Consider the following 23,446-nt stretch of genomic DNA (forward strand, 5'->3'; position numbering starts at 1 on the left):
ATCTAATATTAAATCTCGAACTTATATCCATTGTCCATTCCGTCCACAATGTCCATTGTTAAAAGCTCTATATAAATAAAACTGAATATCTCATTTCAGATATAAACATAATAAGCAAGTAAAAGAAATACAGGTAATCATTTTTCCATGTGGCAGAACTTTTAATCGAAGCACATGAAGACATCAACACATCATTTCTCTAAGACTGTTTTATTTACTAGATCAAAAGCAGACAGGTAATCTGGGACAGAGTGAAAGACAACAGTACAGACGTGGAGCAATACTGCGGAAACGTTTTCTCAGACGACACAAAGGCAGGTTATAGTGGGAAGGTGCAGAAAAAGTACCAATGTCCAATTTACCGCGGGCTGTATAAAAAATGTTTCCGACTTTTTGTCGAACTCTGTGAAAATTCAAAAGAAATTAATTTTGTTCCTTGAAGGATTTGCAAGCATCTTACGAGTCGCAAGCGCTGTCCGAATTCGGGTGTTGTAGCTCCGCTTAGCGCTCGGGGAGCACTGGCTGGTCCTGTAAGCATGTTTGGTCGCTGTGTTGCTTTAGCGAGAAAATGTCTTGCCCCTGGAGAAAGGAAATTAGAATTAGCTAAACAATCAAAGTTTTTTTTTTTTTTAAATGGTGAAGCGATTAAAAAAAAACTTATCTAATGGAATGAGAACCGTGTGTTTGAGCATGATCACAAAACAATGCATTCCTAAAATTCTATGCATTCTTTAGTGGCTTAGCTAGAACAACACAGGGAATGTGTTACTGTGAAAAACACTGTGGTGGTGATTTGGTTGCAGAAACAAAGCAGAAGTTAGAACAGGCTTCTTATTTCAGAGATGGAGAAGATTCAGTGCTTTAGCAAAAAAAAAAAAAAACTGGTCAAACTGGCGAGAAACACGACACGCAAACGGTACCGCTTTTTATTTGGGCCGTGTGGAAAACGTTCTGCACTGAAAAGCAAAACAATTGTTACAATGCTCTGATATCGCTTCGTCTCTTTGAAGTAAAGCTCAACACGGGATTAGTATTTAAGGACGATGTCCGAAGCGACTGTGGCCCGTCTTTAAAAGAAGTTTACGCTCTTTTACAAAAGCAAGAACTTTTTTTTTGTCTCCCAAGAAATAAACACTGACTTTGTGTATGAAGTGAACAGAATGGTGCATTCGACTAACTTGTAATTCTGAAGCGCCTATCGGGGGAAAAAAACAAACAAAAATGGTTGGATGGTCTTGTTGCTCCTCGAAGTTCAGCGAGTGATCAAACCAAATCAAATTTTATTTGTCACACACACATACATACAGGGTATAAGCATAAAAAAGAGAATGCAATTTAGGATAAAAAAATAAACCAAAACCAAAAGGAGATAAATAAAAAAGTATAAACTATATAAAAAAAACTATATAAAAAACTATATAAAATATGAAAATATTATAAATAAATACTATAAATAAAATGGTATCTATATAAATAAATATATAAAATGAACAAAAAAGGCAAAGTGACCGGAGCAGTCGCGACAGCAGCCGACTTTACCGGCGCCATCTTGTATCGTCAAATCAACGTGATGTCAAATCAATATATGTGTGTGTGTGTGTGTGTGTGTGTGTGTGTGAGTATTCACTTTAGATTCAGCAACATATAGGAATATTTGCCTGTTTTATCTGTAACTTTATATCTGTGTCTATACAGTTTACTATTTTGAGGAAGTAAATATTTGTGTTATATATTTATACGTTACAGCACAGTGAAATGCTTTCTTCATGTATCCCAACTTTGGAGGTTGGGATCAAGCACAGTGCCCCTGGAGCAGAGAGAGTGTTAAGGGCCTTATTCAGGGGCCCAACAAAGGCGGCTTGGTGCTTGAACCCAGATCCTCTGACCACAATCCGGCGCCTTAAGTGCTGGAGCCAACACTCACCTCATGAGTTGGCTGTTGCTAACAAAAGAGGAAGGAACGAGGAGTGATTTTCTCCCCCCCCATTTTGTAGGCATGTTGTAAAATGGTGTAAATCTGTGTTTCCGCATACTGGATAGTTTTTCGCACCATTCTGTATAAACTTTACAGACAGTTCTGTGTGAAATTCCCAGGAGATTAGCAGAAGTTTTTGTAAAACTCGAACCATTAACGACCCTGCTGCTGAGATCACAGTGTGTGTGTGTGTGTTTTGAATAGAAACTGAATTTTGTGACCTCTACGTGCCAAAAAAAGAAAAAAAATCCACTGGTAAAACAGACTGTTGACAGGTTGCTCATTCGACTTCCTTAAACAAAGAGCTGCATTTTTTAAGCCTGTGTTAAAGAGACAATTTACTGTTTAAATATTAACACAGGAAAATCACAAACCGTGCCACTTCCTGCTCTGCTGGACTTTGCGACCATAAAAGTTAAAATCAGCGAACCAAAAATAAACTGCTTCCTCATAGGCTGCTCCAAAAGCTCAAGTTATGCTTACATTACGCTTACGAGGAAGTGTGTAACAAAGTGGGAGTTAACGTGAAGTCGACAACCGTGTACTCCATAATCGCATGGCTTTAGCTCTTACTACAGGTTTTTATTTATTATTTATTTAACTTTCCCATCAGCAACACGAGGGACAGCTCATGTTGGACGTTTGGGGGACAAAGTTAGGGAGGCGAGATTAAGATGGTTGGACATGTTCAGAGGAGGGAGAGTGAGTATATTGGTAGGAGAATGTTGGACATGGAGCTGCCAGACAGGAGGCAAAGAGGAAGGCCAAAGAGGAGGTATATGGATGTAATTAATGAGGATTTGAAGCTAGTGGGTGCAAGTGTTGAGGACGCAGAAGATAGGGACAGGTGGAGAGAGATGATTCGCTGTGGCGACCCCTGAAGGGAAAAGCCGAAAGAAGAAGAAGAAGAAGAAGAAGATCAGCAACACGAATTAACCTCTAAATCAATTTTGTGTTTCCCAACTTTTTCCTGATGCTACTGAGTTATAGAGGTAGAAAACAGGGTGGAGGCTTTCGTCTAAATTCCTCCTTAGGATTTTCGTTTTTACTTCCTGTTTCCTTTTATGGTCATCGATAAGTATTTTTAATGCTCTTTACTCGGTTCTGTACTTAACCACCCGCAACACTTTGGTCACTTTCGGTAGTTTTTATTTAGAACTCAGAAATTTGTGAATAGAAATGTAAACAGATTAAGAATTTATAAACATACAAATAATTTCCTTCCTGATTTTCTGTAACTAAAGAACTGAATCACATACACTACTATACACACCCACAGACAGACACACACACAGACACATACCCACAGACAGACACACACACAGACACATACCCACAGACACACGCACGCGTACACACACACGCACGCACGCACGCGCACGCACGCGCACGCACGCACGCACACACACGCACGCACACGCACACGCGCACGCGCACACGCACGCGCACGCGCACGCGCACGCGCACGCGCACGCACACGCACGCACGCACGCACGCACGCACGCACGCACGCACGCACGCACGCACACGCACGCACACGCACAGAATATAAGAACAAAAATAAATCTGAAACCACATCAAATCCAGTTTGGTACAGACATCTGATACGTTTTCTCTGATATCCGAGTTGTTTTTTTTTGGTTTATCGGCGTCTCCGATTTCAACGAATATGTACAATCTTGCGCTTTGTTTAACTTTCTGTAGAAACCGACTCGTTACGTCTCACTTCACGTCCTCCTGAGGGATTGTTAGACATTCCCCAGACAAATAGGGATAAATTGTTCTAATTCCACCTCTGATGGTTCTCGAGGTAGGTAGAGCATTCCTGTACTGTCCAACTCCTTAAACCTCATCATTCTATTGGTTCATCTGAGTGTGAGGACACAAAGCTGAGTATTTAAGGGTTAAGGGCCTTGCTCAGGCGATCACTCTCTGGATCGGTGTTGGCTGTGATACTCACGTGATCGTCTTCATCTCTTTCTTTTCGGCGTCGGGCCGAGCGCGGTTCAGAACCTTCAGGAATTCGGAGGTCTTGGCTCTCATGCGGGTGTGGATGTAAGCCTAAGACGAGCAGAGCACAACAGTTTATTTCTACATCACTTCCATTCTGTCTATTTTCTCCATATTACACGTATTTCTTTCTATTCATTTCTTTAATTTATTTTTTTAAATGTCCTTTATCGGAAAAGGGTCCGATTTTTATTTTACTGTGAGTTGCATACTGTAATATAACTGTAGACAATCTTGAAATGTAAAGCTACGTGCAAATAAATAACGTGTTTCATTAACGCTGCTGTGCGTAAGGAGGTCGTCATCGAAAGAGTCCCAGCCAATCAAATCACAGCATTATGGACTGGAAAACATCACACACAACCATGGGCGTAAATTTCATTTAACAGTAGGGGGGGACAATAAATATTAAATTTCTCATGAGCAATTTTTGAAGGGGGACACAAATGATACAGTCTAATTGTCCCCACAGTGAAAAACTTTGCTTTTATCATTATTATTGTAGCATGGAGACCGCGTCATTATGGTTATATTTATATAGATATATTCTAGAAATATTCTATATTTATCTATATAGAAGTTTTTCTCAGGGTCAATTACAAAGCAGATTTTTCTTCAAAACTATTTATTACATTGTTTGTATTGTTTATAGTTAAGTCATCAACATACAATAAAATATAAACATGACTGTTATTGTGAAAAATCTATATAAAATAAGTAATGTTTTATAACAAAATCAATTATTAAATAATCAATTTACACTAACTGCTTTATGTATAAACACAAGAAAACGGCTTTGGCGTGTTAGTTACAGTGCACTATGCAACAAGCTAACGTGTAAACAAGCTAACGTGTAAACAAGCTAACGTGTAAACAAGCTAACGTTAACTAGATGAGTAATATTTTAATCTCTAATATAGCAGATTCATGGAAAATTACATCGGTAATCAGCATTTTTGCCGCAGCTAATTTATGAACGAGTCTGTATCAACTACATTAAAGAGAATCGCTTTATTTAAATTACTTAATGGAGTTCAACATTAACTGAGCCGCAGTCACACACCTGACTCGTGTGTGCAGAGTAGGTGAGATGAACTGGGAAAGCAGGTAGTGGGACAAACCACTGTGAGGAAGGGGAGGGGAGGGGGAACTCAACTGTTTATAAATACATTTTTTTGCGTTTTTTTTTTGTTTTCTACTTACACAATTATTTAGGTATACATACATATGTTTTTCACAATAGAGAGTGCGATATTTTTTAAATAATTTTTTTGGGCGGGACAACCCTCTGATGGGGGGGGACAACCCTCTGATGGGGGGGACAACCCTCTGATGGGGGGGGGACGTCCCCTCCGTCCGCCCCGGGATTTACACCCATGCACACAGCATCCAAACTATTATTTTTTTTTTACATGCTTTATGTCAGTCTCTTCTAACAGCATTTATAAGGGTTTTTTTTTGTTTCCCACTGGAGCCCTAAAAGGGATCAGAGAGTCTGTGTGTCAGTGATGACGTGGATGTGGCTTGTGGGAGATATTTATAAAAAAGATTTGAGAGATTCCTGTTTTATAAAAATAAAATGATTTAATTGATTTAAGTGGTGAATTGTGTACGTTATTATGTTGCGTGTGTGTATAGTATGTGTCTCGTGTGTATCTCTTGTTTCTGTGCCGTGTGTGTGTCTCTCACTTTTTGCATTTTATGTGTCTATCGTGTGTGTGCACCAATCATACATGTTGTATGTGTATCACGTCTCTTCTTGTGTGCTTCTCGTTTCTGTATTGCCTGTGTGCGTCTTGTGTGTGTCGATTGTACACGTGTCGTGTTCTCTCTCATTTCTATATTGTGTGTGTGTGTGTCTCCTGAACGTGTAGAATGTGTCGATCGTACGTGTTGAGTGTCGTATGTGTGCCTCTAATTTCTGTATTGTATGTGTGCGCTTTGTGTGTGCGTGTTGACTGTACACGTCTTTGTGTGTGTCTCACTTCTGTGTCGGGTGTTTCTCTCCTTTCTGTATTGTAAGTGTGTGTCTCATGTATGTGTGCTGATTCTACACGTACGTGTGTGTGTGTGTGTGTGTGTGTGTGTGTGTGTGTGTGTGTGTGTGTGTGTGTGTGTGTGTGTGTAAGTAAAATGGAGATCCCACCTTGGAGCACTTGATGTGGTAGTGCAGGTAATCACGGAAGGTGTGGATGAGATTGATGGTGTTGTCTCTGGCGTTGGCGTTGGTATGACGAGGGAAGAGGACTAGAGGAAATAAAAATACCTTTATTAATAGAAGATTCATAATTAATAGATGATGACGACTCACATTCTATTATTATTATTATTATTATTATATTAAATATTATTTATATCTGGTATTAGTTTGCCTCCAGCACAATCTTCCTAACGCATCATTCAAGAGGATCATGGGAAAATATTTGTCTACAATAATTCTCTTAATTTTACCTTGACAGTGTTACTGCTGTCATTAAAACATGGGGAGGTTTCAAAGGGAAATGGATGTTGACACTGACACACACACTCGTGCGCTTGCTCACACACGTGCGCACACTCACACAGGCACAGGCGCATTCAAACACACATATACACACACCGACAGACAGGCACACACACCGACAGACAGGCACACACACACCGACAGACAGGCACACACACACCGACAGACAGGCACACACACACCGACAGACAGACACACACACACCGACAGACAGACACACACACACCGACAGACAGACACACACACGCACCGACAGACAGACACACACACGCACCGACAGACAGACACACACACGCACCGACAGACAGACACACACACACACGCACCGACAGACAGACACACACACACACGCACCGACAGACAGACACACGCACGCACCGACAGACAGACACACACACACACGCACCGACAGACAGACAGACACACACACACGCACCGACAGACAGACAGACACACACACACGCACCAACAGACAGACAGACACACACACACACCGACAGACAGACAGACAGACACACACACACGCACCGACAGACAGACAGACACACACACACACGCACCGACAGACAGACAGACACACACACACGCACCGACAGACAGACAGACACACACACACGCACCGACAGACAGACAGACACACACACACGCACCGACAGACAGACAGACACACACACACGCACCGACAGACAGACAGACAGACACACACACACGCACCGACAGACAGACAGACACACACACACGCACCGACAGACAGACAGACACACACACCCCGACAGACAGACAGACACACACACACCCCGACAGACAGACAGACACACACACACCCCGACAGACAGACAGACACACACACACCCCGACAGACAGACAGACACACACACACCGACAGACAGACACACACACACGCACCGACAGACAGACAGACACACACACACGCACCGACAGACAGACAGACACACACACACGCACCAACAGACAGACAGACACACACACACACCGACAGACAGACAGACAGACACACACACACGCACCGACAGACAGACAGACACACACACACACGCACCGACAGACAGACAGACACACACACACGCACCGACAGACAGACAGACACACACACACGCACCGACAGACAGACAGACACACACACACGCACCGACAGACAGACAGACACACACACACGCACCGACAGACAGACAGACACACACACACGCACCGACAGACAGACAGACACACACACACCGACAGACAGACAGACACACACGCACCGACAGACAGACAGACAGACACACACGCACCGACAGACAGACAGACAGACACACACGCACCGACAGACAGACAGACAGACACACACGCACCGACAGACAGACAGACACACACACACGCACCGACAGACAGACAGACACACACACACGCACCAACAGACAGACAGACACACACACACACGCACCGACAGACAAACACACACACACGCACCGACAGACAGACAGACACACACACACGCACCGACAGACAGACAGACAGACACACACGCACCGACAGACAGACAGACAGACACACACGCACCGACAGACAGACAGACAGACACACACGCACCGACAGACAGACAGACACACACGCACCGACAGACAGACAGACAGACACACACACACGCACCGACAGACAGACAGACACACACACACGCACCGACAGACAGACAGACACACACACACGCACCGACAGACAGACAGACAGACACACACACACACGCACCGACAGAGACAGACAGACACACACACACGCACCGACAGACAGACACACACACACACACGCACCGACAGACAGACAGACACACACACCCCGACAGACAGACAGACACACACACACCCCGACAGACAGACAGACACACACACACCCCGACAGACAGACAGACACACACACACCCCGACAGACAGACACACACACCCCGACAGACAGACAGACACACACACACCCCGACAGTCAGACAGACACACACACACCCCGACAGTCAGACAGAGACACACACACCCCGACAGTCAGACAGACACACACACACCCCGACAGTCAGACAGACACACACACACCCCGACAGTCAGACAGACACACACACACCCCGACAGTCAGACAGACACACACACACCCCGACAGTCAGACAGACACACACACACCCCGACAGTCAGACAGACACACACACACCCCGACAGTCAGACAGACACACACACACCCCGACAGTCAGACAGACACACACACACACACCCCGACAGTCAGACAGACACACACACCCCGACAGACAGACACACCCCGACAGACAGACAAACACACACACACACACCCCGACAGACAGACAGACACACACACACCCCGACAGACAGACACACACACATACACACACCGACAGGCAGACACATACACAATATCTGCCACAGGTAAAGTGCCCCACCTCACATCACCTCACTGTTTGGTGTTTAAAGGCTTTTCCAAACAGGGGGTTGTTACAGTGTGAAGAAACACAAACTACATCCTTCTATCACTGCCTTCTACTGAGGTTTACTGAGGTTTTTAGTCTAAATGATGCTTGGCGTGATATAAGTGTGTGGTTTGGAACACATCCAGCGTGATTTTGTATGATGAGCGTTTGACCCATGTAGTAAACAAAAGATGTGGTTTAGAGAACACAACTACTTTTTGTCAACGTTTTTGTCAATGATAAAACAATCCTATCCCCATGGGCGCGATCTCTTCTCAGATGACTCCGCCCCATGTACAAGGCTCCCAGATGAACTGATGAGAATAAAAATGATATTAATCATGGAGTGATGCATCATCATCATCATCATCATCATCATCAAAACACCAGCAGAGGGAATATCTTTTTGAAGTACGGTGCAATCTCTCACGGCTCCAGAGACGATAAAAACATACGTACAGTCTGTATAAGGAGTTTGTAGGCGGAGTTCAGATGTGTTATGAAGTTAAAACCACAACATGAGAGCGTATCCTGCGTGTTAAATGTACCTACCGAAGGTGATGTAGCCGATGTTGTCTCCCACCGTAGCGTCCGTGTCCTTCAGCTCCAGAGGAGGCTCTCGGTGGCTGAACAGCACTTGAGGAGCCGTGTGACTCGCACGCCGGCCCTCCTTAAACTCCTGTATAGGAGGAGAAAAAAAATCTGAGAACTCACTAAAGAAGAAATGCGTCGTTTTACTGGAGTGACTGAGACTTTTAGGGGCGGATACGAGTTCAAATCCCAGGACCAACAACATGCCACTGCGAAGTTTTAACCCACAAATACCAGTCTGTACCTCAGTAACTGCACACATCTGCACTTTATTCATAAGACTCAATGTTCTGTAGATGATCTGTATTCATACAGATATCTAATATACATTACATATTTTTTCTTCCTTTCCAACCTAATTCGAATAATCTTGTAATCCATTTAGAAGTCTATATACATTCTATTTTTATGACGCTGATTGTACTTTGTATGCGACAAAGATATTTTTAATTTCAATATATATTTGAGATAAAAGGAAGCTGGACTCTTATCTTTTGGAATTTTATTACAAATTCTACAGTCAAATCTGGTAAAAGAGAAGAATCCTAGAATCTACAGTGAGAATCATAATTGAAATAATAAATAATTAAATAAATGAATAATAAAAACTGATGTTGAGTACATCTCATTTATTTATTTATTTATTTTAATTAAGACTTGAGCTTTATGATTTATGAAACCAACGAAAATCTTAAATATTAATGTTGATATTATATTACTGAACAAAGTGATGTCTTTTGAGGCGAGTGTTTGTTAAATTGCGCGTTGATAATCTGGTGGCGATACGGTTCCCTTACTCATAACTACTCTAAATGTTCCAGTGCAAAACTAGAGGGGGGAAAAACTAGTATTAAAAAATAATAATTTAAAAATTAAAACCAAAATTAAATTAATTAATTTTTTTTTTAATGAAAAAAAATATGAAATAAATAAAACACATACACACACACAAAGACACACACACAGAGACACAGACACAGAGACAGACACACACACAGACACACACACAGACACACACAGACAGACACACACAGACACACACAAACAGACACACACAAACAGACACACACACACACACAGACACACACAGACACACACACACACACACAGACACACACACACAGACACACACACACAGACACACACACACAGACACCCACACACAGACACACACACACAGACACACACACACAGACACACACACAGACACACACACAGACACACACACAGACACACACACACAGACACACATACACACACAGACACACACACACAGACACACACACAGACACACACAGACACACACAGACAGACACACACACAGACACACACAGACACACACACAGACACACACACACACAGACACACACACAGACACACACACAGACACACACACACAGACACACACACACAGACACACACACACACAGACACACACACACAGACACACACACAGACACACACAGACACACACACAGACACACACACACAGACACACACACAGACACACACACACAGACACACACACACAGACACACACACACAGACACACACACACAGACACACACACACAGACACACACAGACACAGACACACACACACACAGACACAGACACACACACACACAGACACACACACACACACACAGACACACACACAGACACACACACAGACACACACACACAGACACACACACACAGACACACACACACAGACACACACACACAGACACACACACACAGACACACACACACAGACACACACACACAGACACACACACACAGACACACACACACAGACACACACAGACACAGACACACACACACACAGACACACACACACACACACAGACACACACACAGACACACACACACAGACACACACACACAGACACACACACACAGACACACACACACAGACACACACACACACACACACACAGACAGACACACACAGACACACACACACAGACACACACACACACACACACACAGACACACACACACACAGACACACACACAGACACACACACAGACACACACACAGACACACACACAGACACACACACAGACACACACACAGACACACAGACACACACACAGACACACACACAGACACACACACAGACACACACACACAGACACACACACACAGACACACACACACACACACACAGACACACACACAGACACACACACAGACACACAGACACACAGACACACACATACACACACAGACACACACACACACAGACACACACACACACACAGACAGACACACACACACAGACACACACACACACAGACACACACACACAGAGAGACACACACACAGAGAGACACACACACAGAGAGACACACACACAGAGAGACACACACACAGAGAGACACACACACAGAGAGACACACACACAGAGAGAGACACACACAGAGAGAGACACACACAGAGAGAGACACACACAGAGAGACACACACACAGAGAGACACACACACAGAGAGAGACACACACAGAGAGACACACACATGCTTTGCTTTTGTCTATCCTGATAACCTCATGGATACATTGGATGTGAATTGGGACAGATCCACAGCAGACTGATGGTCTGTATGGGTGCTGGTGTAAACCTGGCCTACAAAGCGTCCACAGAAAGACACGACCACGTCTCCAAGGATACGCACCTGCATGAACACTTTTCCGATGACGACGTCGTCGTCGTCCTTGAAGACCGTGCTGAACACGACGGTAACGCGATCCTTCTTCGCCTCCACGTACCTGATACAAGATAAGACAGAGAAAAGCTGAGGACTCAGAACCCTCGTTCTAATCTCCAACACGAATGACGGCATGTCACGAGCGATACGCTCGTGTTACTCCGATTGACTTTACGCTCTTATACATTTCGGCCAGTTCACCTACATGGACTCGTCGTCTCTGTAATGCACGACGGCTCTCTGCTCGCCCTCGCGACCTTCCTCCTGGAACTTAAAGTACTTCTCAAAGACGGATGCAAAGCAGTTTCTCTTCAGCATGCCTGCCTGGTGGACCATTTCCTCCTTATTGGCTGGAAGAGAATCCAGGTCAAAAAGCAAAGACACGTTGTAGCCTGTGGAGAGGAGAGATGAAACATAAAACAGTGTGAACTATTATTTTATCCCACATAACCAGTTTTTTTATTTGTTTTGTTTTGTTTCTAACTTATAAATTGAAAGGATCTCAGCTTACCCTCTTCTGCTGGCACCAGGAAGTTTCCATAGATCCTCTTGAGCAGCTGAAACCAAACACAATAAGATCATACTGAATAAATCTCACAGTAAATCTGATCATAACACCGCTCTTGGAAAATTTGTTGTCAGTTGTCTTTGGTCAGGGGGGACACGGTGGCTTAGTGGTTAGCACGTTCGCCTCACACCTCCAGGGTTGGGCGTTCGATTCCCGCCTCCGCCTTGTGTGTGTGGAGTTTGCATGTTCTCCCCGTGCCTCGGGGGTTTCCTCCGGGTACTCCGGTTTCCTCCCCCGGTCCAAAGACATGCATGGTAGGTTGATTGGCATCTCTGGAAAATTGTCCGTAGTGTGTGATTGTGTGAGTGAATGAGAGTGTGTGTGAGTGAAGTATGAGTGAAGACACATATGTACTGATTTTCCTTACTCATGATCATCACACATGAACGACAGAAGGTTTTTTCTAAATGTGTGTTGTGATGATGTCACACGAATCTCGAACCAAATGTGAGGAAAAACTCGACTCGGCAAAACTCGACAAAAAAAAAATCGACATTGGTTTATATTGTATTCATTTCTGCTATCACAAAATCTTGTAATCCTGGAGAGAATGGGGACCAACAACCTTCAGTCAAAGCTTCTGATTTATTTGCTGCAATTTTATTACGCAACAATAAAATCTGGACAAAAAAAACGGCGTTTCGATTAATCTCTTTAAACTGCGAGGCCATCAGACCTGTACGCTGTTGTGTCATTTTGCTTCGTTCCCCACACCCACATGGGAGCTCTGATTTCAATTTCCGAGGCCCAGACTTCGTGCAGAAGCTCCCGCTTTGCTGTGGTCTTCTCTGAATTTGCATTCGGCTTGCACGCACCACGCCTGCCGTCCTTTTGTTATGAAGTGCACACAAGCGTGGTTTGAATATTGGTTTGCATCGTCTGGGAGCAGTGCACCACATCCATCATGAGGAGGCAAAATATCCAGAACTCTTTTGCACTATTATTTTAATTCTAACAGAGAACCGTCTCTCACGAGTGACGCTTACATTTCCTTCGTCTGTGTCTCTTTGGAGCTGCACGACTCGGCTGCTTTTCTCAGATGTGCGACTTCCTCTATTGGGGTTGATTCATATGCGCTTCCTGTTGCATAATGTGATCGTCTGCTCAAAGAGCTGTGACAGGGTCATGAAAAATAAAAGGCTGCTGGTTTACAGTGTGACTGCATTGAGAATATTCAGTCAAAGATCAGCTGATTGATCAGAACTTCCAGATTAGTGCGTTTTAAGAGGACCTTTGAAGACTCATGTGAAAGGACTTGTAAAAAGGGATAACATGAATAAAAACATAAGGACAGAAATGGAAACTTTTTCAGAAACATAACGAAAAAGTTACGGCTAGTCACGTGTTACGCTTTCGTAAGCATGCAACCATCCATCATGCTCTCAATCACATTCCAGTGGTTTTCACAAGGGGTTCAGGTCTGGAGATTGGCTTGGCCATGACAGTGACAGTCGTGATATGGTGGTCCTCCATCCAGACCTTGATTGACCAGGCTGTGTGCCACAGAGCCAGGTCCAGCTAGAAAAACCCAATCCTCAGAGTTGGGGAAAACTTTCAGAGCAGAAGGAAGGAATTTTTCTTCCAGGATAAATTTGATCCTTGCGTCCTTCATAAACTGGAGGCACTGGAGTCCAGCCGGAGCACGTTCAGCTTTACAGTAAACTGAGACCACAGAATGCCGCAGGAGGTCTTTCCTATCAGTCGTGATCAAACTCTATAACTCCTCTTTAAGTTGGGAGCAATCTTCTTCTTTCATCTTTTCCGTTAGGGGTCATCTGTTTTCATCTAACTCTATCCTCAGCATCCTCCACCATCACCAATTATCTTCATGTCCTCATTTAACACATCCATAAATCTCCTCTTTGACCTTCCTTTTGACCTGCTTACCTGCAGCTCCATCTCCAACATCCTTCTACCAATATAACCATCTCCCTCCTCTGTACATGTCCAAACCATCTCAATCTATCCTCTCTGACCTTGTCCCCAAAACAGACAACCTGAGCTGTCCCTCTGATGTGCTCGTCCCTAATCCTGTCCGTCCTCGTCACTCCTAAAGAGAACCTCAACATCCTCATCTCTGCTACCTCCATCTCTGCCTCATGTCTTTTCCTCACTGCTACAGCCTCTAAACTGTCTTCTACACCTTTCCTTTGATTCTTAAGCTCATCTGTCTCTCAACACTACTGACATTTTCTGTACATTTCATATTTGTATCAAATTTTATTGAAATTTTAATCCTGAAGCTAAAGAATTTCCTTTGGGGTTAATAAAGTTCTATCTTATCTTATCTTCTAAAGACAAATCTGCCTGATTCCAATTTGCTGATGCACCCTGGGATCATCATCGGATCCTCTGCTAAACCTCAGCATAGCTCTTCCTTGCTTTTCTATGAAGGGCTTTATTCCAACTTTCCACAACATTAAGTCTGCCTTAAGAAGTCTGATCTGAAACGAGCCTGACCCTTAACATTCACTTCACACCGACGCCATTCTTTCTCTAGCTTTCTCTATCCTACAGTTGATTAGATGGCGACATTCAAATGAGTTGTTGATCACCTCGCTCAATAGAGAGTCAATTTCACCCTCTGAGAGTCTATAGCTTTGTTGTCCCAAATGTCCCGCTTGATCTTGTCCTTATGAACCATCGAATTTGAAACGTTACGGATAGATAAACCTCGCTCTTGTCCGCCAGTAAAGCAAGAACTGAACCCTAGTTTTCCTCACAAAGGGTTTCCCCTTTCCTTTTTCTTCCTCTTTTCAACTTCTTTGGCATGGCCAATAGTGACTAGTTTACAATTACGTTTCGATTGTCACAAAACAGAATTTTTTTTTTTTTTAATTTACTCATACTTAAATAAGTAAATAGGTTTGAGTAACTTAGGGCCTATTTACACCTGATCACTTCGTGTGTTTTCTCTGATCCGATAGCTATCTGATTTGTTAAAACTGTTCCATTTACATCAGGCCACATAAATGCGTCTCGGCGAATCGGATATCGATCCGATCTTTCTACTCCCGCCCAAAATGCAAATATATTTGACCTCATTTCTGGGGTAATTGAAATGGAACACACTTTGGTGTATGCGGTTTTCAGAATGCAATCAAAAAGAAGACGAAAAACTCATTACGACGGTTATGTTACAAAAAACAGCATTTACTGTTTGATGCATTTTCGCTGGCAGCATCAGTGCATTTTAAGACCCAATGAGACATCTGGGTGAAAGATCACCTGCGAGTGACGTACTTCTGTTTGGGAGGAGTATAGCGCTGACGTATGTGGCTTGAACAACCACATTCATTTACACCTGTCCAGTTTCATCTGAAACGCGTCCCAGACCACCTCCTGAAATGGTTTGAGCGATCGGATTTATATCCGTCTCAAAAACGTTTCGGAGGGCATTTAGACCTGGTCTTTTTACCATCGGGTAGCTATCGGATCACAGAAAACGCGTGAAGTGACCAGGTGTAAAAAGCCCCTCAATGAGCAAGCCATAGTAGAGAGCTTTGAGAAAAAACTCCCTGACAAGATGATGAAGAAACCTTGAGAAGAACCAGACTCAAACGTGAACCCATCCTCATCTGAGTGACACCGGAGTGTGATTCTAAATCATTTCCCTTCTTTAACTGTACGTTGTATATTCAAGCCCAATTGTGTAACCAGGAGCTTTTGGGAAACTTAAAGATATGAGAATCAGCTTAATTTCTGAATTGGTTATAGTTTTAATGTGAGTAATTCAACAGACTTTCAATTCGATTCAATTTTATTTGTATAGCTCTTTAAATAAAGATCAGTGCCACATGACATGCATTTCTAACTTAAAATGCATCCCTAATGTGAACGCCAGAGGTCAGAGTGGCAGGGAAAAACTCCCTGAGACGATACGAAGAAGAAACCTCGACAGGAACCAGATACAGTGATTTAAGATGATTTGAAGTGGCTTCTTCATTATTTCCAGAGCAGAACACTCAAAACATTGTCTAGAATTTAACTTAATACCTGTGAGGCACTTTGGATAAAAGTGTCACACGCTAAAAAGTACACATGTAACTGCGATGTGAAGCTTGTACCTCGTCAGCTCCGTGCTCCTGCAGCTCTTTGTAGAACTTCAGCGAGATGCTGATCATCACCTTGGTCTTGTCGCCGTTGGGGTTTGAGATGTGGTAGAGAACGCCATCGAAATCTAGAAAACAAAAAAATAGCCATCGTTTTTTTTTTTAAGAAAAAGATTCTTAGTAGTTTATCTGATGCTTGCATAAAAAAAATAAGTAAATAACTTAAGGCATTGAAAGGATTTTTATCAGTGAAATGAAAAAAACAAAAAAGATGCGACTCACCAGCAAATGTAACTTCTACGGCTTCAGGCTTGTTCCTGAAAGCCAACAAGAAAATGAGAAAGGATGAAGGGAAAGTGTAAAATAATACAAAATGTTCCAGTGTTAACAGACTTCAGGGCTTTGTTTTCTAATGAAGGCCTAATATTCTAATGAGTAAGCATGACGGACCTCCCTTTAGTAGGAGGATAGATAGACTGATAGATATTTGTGCCGAAACACGTTAATAAATCAATGCACGATTTATTTTTTTAAAAATTATACAATTTCAATCAAGCAAATTCTCAAATCAGTGCTCTATAAACTATCAGTATGTGAACTTTGCTAGGAGAGGGGAAACATTCTTGTTTACACAACCGTCTCCATTTCGTATTGTGCGGAGCCCCGCCCCCTGCAGTGCAGAGCCCCGCCCCCACCTCGACCTACTCAGACCACGTCTCTGTTATGCTAATTCCAGCATTCAGGCCACTCGTCCGACGCTCTAATCCGGTTCTGAAACAGGTAAAAACCTGGCCAGCAGGACCCACCTCTTTTCAGGACTGTTTTGAGTTCACTGACCAAGAAAGCCCAGCAGCGTCTCTGTTTCCTACGAAGGCTGAGAAAGGCACATCTCCCTCCCTCCAACCTGACTCCTTTTTACAGAGGGACCACTGAGAGCATTCTGAACAGCTACATCACTGTCTGATTTCGGATCGCAAGACCCTGCAGCGGATAGTGAGGACAGCTGAGAAGATCACTGGAGTCTCTCTTCCCTCGATCACGGACACTTACACCACACGCTGCATCCGCAAAACCAACAGCATTGTGGATGACCCCACACACCCCTCACACACTCTTCACCCTTCTGCCGTCTGGAAAATTTTGCCAAAGCATTCGGGTCCTCACGACCAGACTGTGTAACAGTTTCTTTCCACAATCCATCAGACTCCTTAATAACTGAACTGTACGGAACACAACACACCAGGTTGCACAGATGCACTTTATGTATCTAGGACTACCTTACATTAAATCCTTAGCTCTGTCTTTGTTCTATGTAGCATCATGGTCCTGGAGAAACGTTGTCTCATTTCACCATGTACTGCAACAGCTATATATGGTTGTAATGACATTTAAAAGCTTCTTGCCTTGACTTGAAATATCTAATAGAAGCTTAAGCTTTCTTCAAGGTTCATCTGCAGAAAATCTGGCAAAATAAAGTGCCTTCACTTAAACCTCGCTTCGAATTGAGTTCATCTACATATACCTGAACCCTACAACTTTACAATTTGGAAGCATGGGCCGACTGAAACCACCATGCATACCTGGGGTCATGTCATCCTGTGAGACTCAGCAAGAAGTAATTTCCGTTTCAGAATAACCGCTGTAGGAACATTGAGAATCATTGAGAATCAGCAACCGTCATGTGAAACTTCTGCTTGTTAAAGATCTTGTAAAAATTCCTCAATTCACTGACAGTGATGACGGTTGCGTTGAGGGAGGATGGAGAGTGTATGTCTTGTTTGTCCTTAGTGTGAGTTTTGAGGGGATAGGATGGAGGCGGGAAGGTGTCAGATGAAGAATCCGTCTTAGGGGCTTTTTAGACCTGGTCACTTCATGCGTTTTCTGTGATCAGATAGCTATCCGATGGTAAAAACACCAGGTCTAAATGCCCTCTGAAACGTTTTTGAAACGGATATAAATCCGAGCGCTCAAACCACTTCAGGAGGTGGTCTGGGACGCATTTCAGATGAAAATGACCAGGTGTAAATGAATGTGGTTGTTCAAGCCACATACGTCAGCGCTATACTCCTCCCAAACAGAAGTACGTCACTCGCAGGTGATCTTTCACCCAGGTGTCTCGTTGGGGCTTAAAATGCACTGCTGCCGCCATTGAAAATGTAGCAAACAGTAAATGCTGTTTTTTGTAGCATAAACGTCGTAACGAGTTTTTCGTCTTCTTTTTGATTGCATTCTGAAAACCGCACACACCAAAGCGTGTTCCATTTCAATTACCCCGGAAATGAGGTCAAATATATTTGCATTTTGGGCGGGAGTAGAAAGATTGGATTGATATCCGATTCGCCGAGACGCATTTATGTGGCCTGATGTAAATGGAACAGTTTTAACAAATCAGATAGCTATCGGATCAGAGACAACACATGAAGTGACCAGGTGTAAAAAGGCCCTTACTGTTTGAGCACATGTTGATGTGCACGTAGGGTAGGATTGAAGGTGTTACTGATTATCAAATCAAGCATTAAACTGTTTAGCTGATTCGCCAGATTAAAGGAGGCAGGTGCTTGAGGGCTCAGCTGATTGAAGTCGCAATGTCTCTGTAAGGAACCCCAGGAAGCTATGAAGTGCTTTCTGCAAAACTGCTTTCCAGCCTTTCCTGATATTCAGCCATTACTGCTTTCAGTGCGTTGTTTCACAAGACAGAATTCCTCGCCATGCAACATCTGTAGGCCTATTCTTTACTCAATCTGAGCACTTTCAGTTCTTTAGTGAACCATAGCTTTGTCATTACTGTACATCACAATAGTCTTCTTAGGGAGGCACATGACTTCAGAGGTAGAATGTAGGATGTAGGGGGAAGTCGCGGCCTAATGGTTAGAGAGATTGACTCCTAACCCTAAGATTGTGGGTTCGAGTCTCGGGCCGGCAATACAAAAGACTGAGGTGCCCTTGAGCTCCCCGAGCGCCGCAGCATAAATGGCTGCACACTGCTCCGGGTGTGTGTTCATGGTGTGTGTGTGTGTTCACTGCTATGTGTGTGCACTTTGGATGGGTTAAATGCAGAGAACGAATTCTGAGTATGGATCACTGTACATAGCCGTATGTCACGTCATTTCACTACAGTACACTGCTACACCGGTCTTACACTGGATTCTAATCAGTGGATAACACCAGGCTTAAAATAGCTCCAATTATTTTTTCACATGTTCATAGTTCGTTTCGAGTTACCAAGAAGAGTGTGTGAAATGTGACGAAGAGTGTGTGAAATGTGACCGAATGGATTTTTGTGGTTGTGTAGAAGCAGTAAATGGATATTTCCTCCTGAGTGGTGCAGCCTATCTGCTAACGGTATTTAAGTAGATCATGTCTCATATTACTGTGAACAATTCTTATCAGACTTGTGTGATGGCCCACAAAAGACAAATCACTCTTTAATAGCTAACCATTTATAGCTACAATGAATCTAACAAGACAAGTTAGTTTTTATCACTTATGTCATAACTGCTGTGAACAGATGCTACCTCATGAGTTCCTCAAAAAAAACCCACAGAAACCAGAAACTGCAAACTCGTATGTCAAACACCCCATGATGAAAAAATAAATGTCTTTCCATAAATGTTAAACATCTCCTTGTTTAAGCTCACAGGCTTCCTGTTTAAATCAGCTCATCGGGCATATTTCAGGAAAAAGAACATACAACCTTTGGCAGTAGGAGTTAAACATACAGCTGTAACGTATCGTTTTTTACAATTTTACGAGTTTGATCTATTGTCTTTTTTCCTTTTGCTGAATACTAAGACATTTTTGTACTGACTCATCAATTAAACATTTAAGACAAAGTCTGATGCAAAAAAAAACAAAAACATGTGCAGTAGCGTCTATCTGTCTATCACTGCTTGTATCTATCTACTAATTATTATCTCAACCTGTATCCATATTCCTCTTCCTTTAGCTGTCTATCTATCTCTGCCTGTCAATCTATCAGTGTTCACCGATCAACCTCTCTTTCCCGATCTATGTCGCTCTTTATTTTAGTTGCCTGCCTGTCTGTCTATCCATCTGAACCTATACATCCCTCCACCCATCACTCCATCTGAACCTAACTAATCTCTCTTTCCCTATCCGATAATCCGTCCTAAAACAGCAAAATAAATATGTAATAAATATGTAAATACATATTAAAAGCATGACATAATAGACGACCGTGTCGTCCTACAAATATTCTCACACAATGTACGAGGATAACGATAGGGAACGTGTAGCCTAATGGTTAAGGTGTTAGGCTACCATTCGGAAGGTTGTGAGTTCGAATCCCATATCCGCCAAGCTGCCGCTGTTGGGCCCCTGAGCAAAGCCCTTAATCCTCAATTACTCAGTTGTATAAAATTGAATAAAAATTCTACATCGCTCTGGATATAAAGGCATCTGCTAAATGCTGTAAATGTCAATAATGACAAGTGGATTTATTTTAGTTTAATATCTTGAATCCAGAACAGTTTTAGCTTCAGGGCTAGGACTACATCATGTGGTGATATAGGAGCTGTTCCTAGCTGTATAGCTAATACACGCTTAGTAAAAGCAAAAGAAAAGAAAACAAAAGTGACAGCAGCACCAACTGGGAACGCGTCCAGGCAGGAAGGAGGACAAAAATCTTATCTATAATCTAAAACTATAAGTCAAAACGGTCAGCACCGGTTTGGCTGTGGAGAAGTGAGGAAGTGAGAAACTGCTGTAAATCAGAGAGAGAGAGAGAGAGAGAGAGAGAGAGAGAGAGAGAGAGAGAGAGAGAGAGAGAGAGAGAGCGGGAGCTGTCAGGGGCGGAGGCTTGAAAGCAATGAACAAAACCACCTTATATGGCAAAAGCTCTGTATGGAGACTGATAGGTGGAGTCAACATAAGCAGAAAAGACACAAACATTTCAATTAACAAACACCTTAGTGAAATTATTTCACACTCGACACTGCACAAAACGTCCATTCAATATAGAAAACAAAGCTTAATGCAAACAATATTTTATTATTATTATTATTATTATTATTATTTGTATCATAACCTCAAGGGTTTGACAGGTTTAACCTGCAGGTCACCTGAATCTGGGTGGCAACTAGATAAAGCATTAAAATGTAAACTCCACACCCTCAATATGTGTATAGAGTCCAGTTATAGTACTGACACGTATAATAATAATAATAATAATAATAATAATAATAATAATAATAATAATAATGCAGGCATCACAAACCTTTCATTAGCTGCTGATCTTATAGTGTTATTGTTTTAACCCTAGACTTCATACAACACGGGAGGATTTAAAGACACCCCTTAAAATAAGCCCCTTTTACAGATTTATAAGCTCTAAAATGCACTTATATTATCACTCGTGTCTATGTCAAGGCGAGTCTTTTGTAAACCTATTAGCTTGTTAGCGTTAGCTTGTTAGCATTAGCGCGTTAGCATTAGCTCTATGCATTTTAACTCACCCGTTGGAAGCGCTTTCAAATTTAAGCTTTAGCGTCTCCTCTACGATCCGATTGTTTATTTCCAACAGAATCATGGTGATTGGTGATCAGTGTGGCCTGAAATTAAAAATATATAATAATAATAATAAAAAAAAATACTATAACAAGCCTCCGAAAGATGCTACAATATCTCTGGGCTGCGCTTCCGGTCTTTACTTCCTTAGTGAAGTTCAGGCCCTGACGTCTGTGGGTGTCCATAAAGGTGCCTGCATCAAACGCATATAAATACATATATGAGCATTGCAGGGCCAGGAAAGAGTTACATCTCCAAACCCCCACCCAAACACAACAATGTATGACATAAAACCTTCCAAAACTTAATATTTGAATTAAACAAAACATATTAAATTATACAATGTAGTGCCTACTTGTTCTGTGCAGGTGTTGTCAGTGAACCGGGGCCCCTGGCACCATCTCAGGGCCCCCTGTTTGAGAACCACTGGCCTAGACTACTTGTTCTGAGCAGGTGTTGTCAGTGAACAGGCTGTAAAACTGTTGGCTAAGTTACAGACACTCATAAAAAACTGATGCTGATTATCTTGGAAACTCTCTAACAGCAGTCAAAATGTCATTGTTTGTGTCAAACAAGTTGTGAATTTGTTGTAACATTAAAACAGGAGATCATGACTTACTCTGTGCTCAAAGTGATGCTCGCAGCTCCAGTGGGTTTCTCTGTGGGTAAACGAGGATGATGCTGAACAATTCCAGGATTTGCTTTTTTTTCATTGGTTATTGCATTAAAACTTAAAACCCAGATACAATAGTGCTATTTTCTGATTGGCTATTGTGTAGCCTTTTTTTTTTTGATTGGCTGATTGTCAGGCTCGACTAAGAACTCCAGGGGAGACGCGCTTGATTCCTGCCCAGTTCCATAGAGACAGCGGTGCGGACAGAGACATTTTGGGCGCTGCGGCATATTAAATATATGATAAATAGTCAAAAAGTTTTTCTGTGTGAGAAATACGATGTGTGGCGGGAGAGCGTTACAAAAGACCGAGATGAGTGACTGTCACTCTCAATGCGTGATAGTTGAGAGCCCTGTCATTGATTTTATTTTGTTTA

The 23,446-nt window shown here is 42.8% G+C and overlaps 1 protein-coding gene across 1 annotated transcript; it reads right to left on the bottom strand.

The window, feature by feature from the left end:
- Nucleotides 1-140: 140 nt before the first annotated feature.
- On the bottom strand, nucleotides 141-22,548 carry arpc2 (actin related protein 2/3 complex, subunit 2). The gene is made up of 10 exons (XM_060877004.1): nucleotides 22,346-22,548; nucleotides 17,154-17,188; nucleotides 16,887-16,999; nucleotides 12,763-12,808; nucleotides 12,457-12,643; nucleotides 12,219-12,312; nucleotides 9,502-9,628; nucleotides 6,132-6,232; nucleotides 3,936-4,036; nucleotides 141-579 (listed from the first exon to the last, which is right to left on the bottom strand). The coding sequence occupies exons 1-10, from the start codon at nucleotides 22,417-22,419 to the stop codon at nucleotides 558-560; spliced, it is 900 nt and encodes a 299-aa protein (XP_060732987.1). The 5' UTR covers nucleotides 22,420-22,548; the 3' UTR covers nucleotides 141-557.
- Nucleotides 22,549-23,446: the final 898 nt, after the last annotated feature.

This window comes from Tachysurus vachellii, chromosome 8, assembly GCF_030014155.1.
Source record: "Tachysurus vachellii isolate PV-2020 chromosome 8, HZAU_Pvac_v1, whole genome shotgun sequence".
NCBI lineage: Eukaryota > Metazoa > Chordata > Actinopteri > Siluriformes > Bagridae > Tachysurus > Tachysurus vachellii.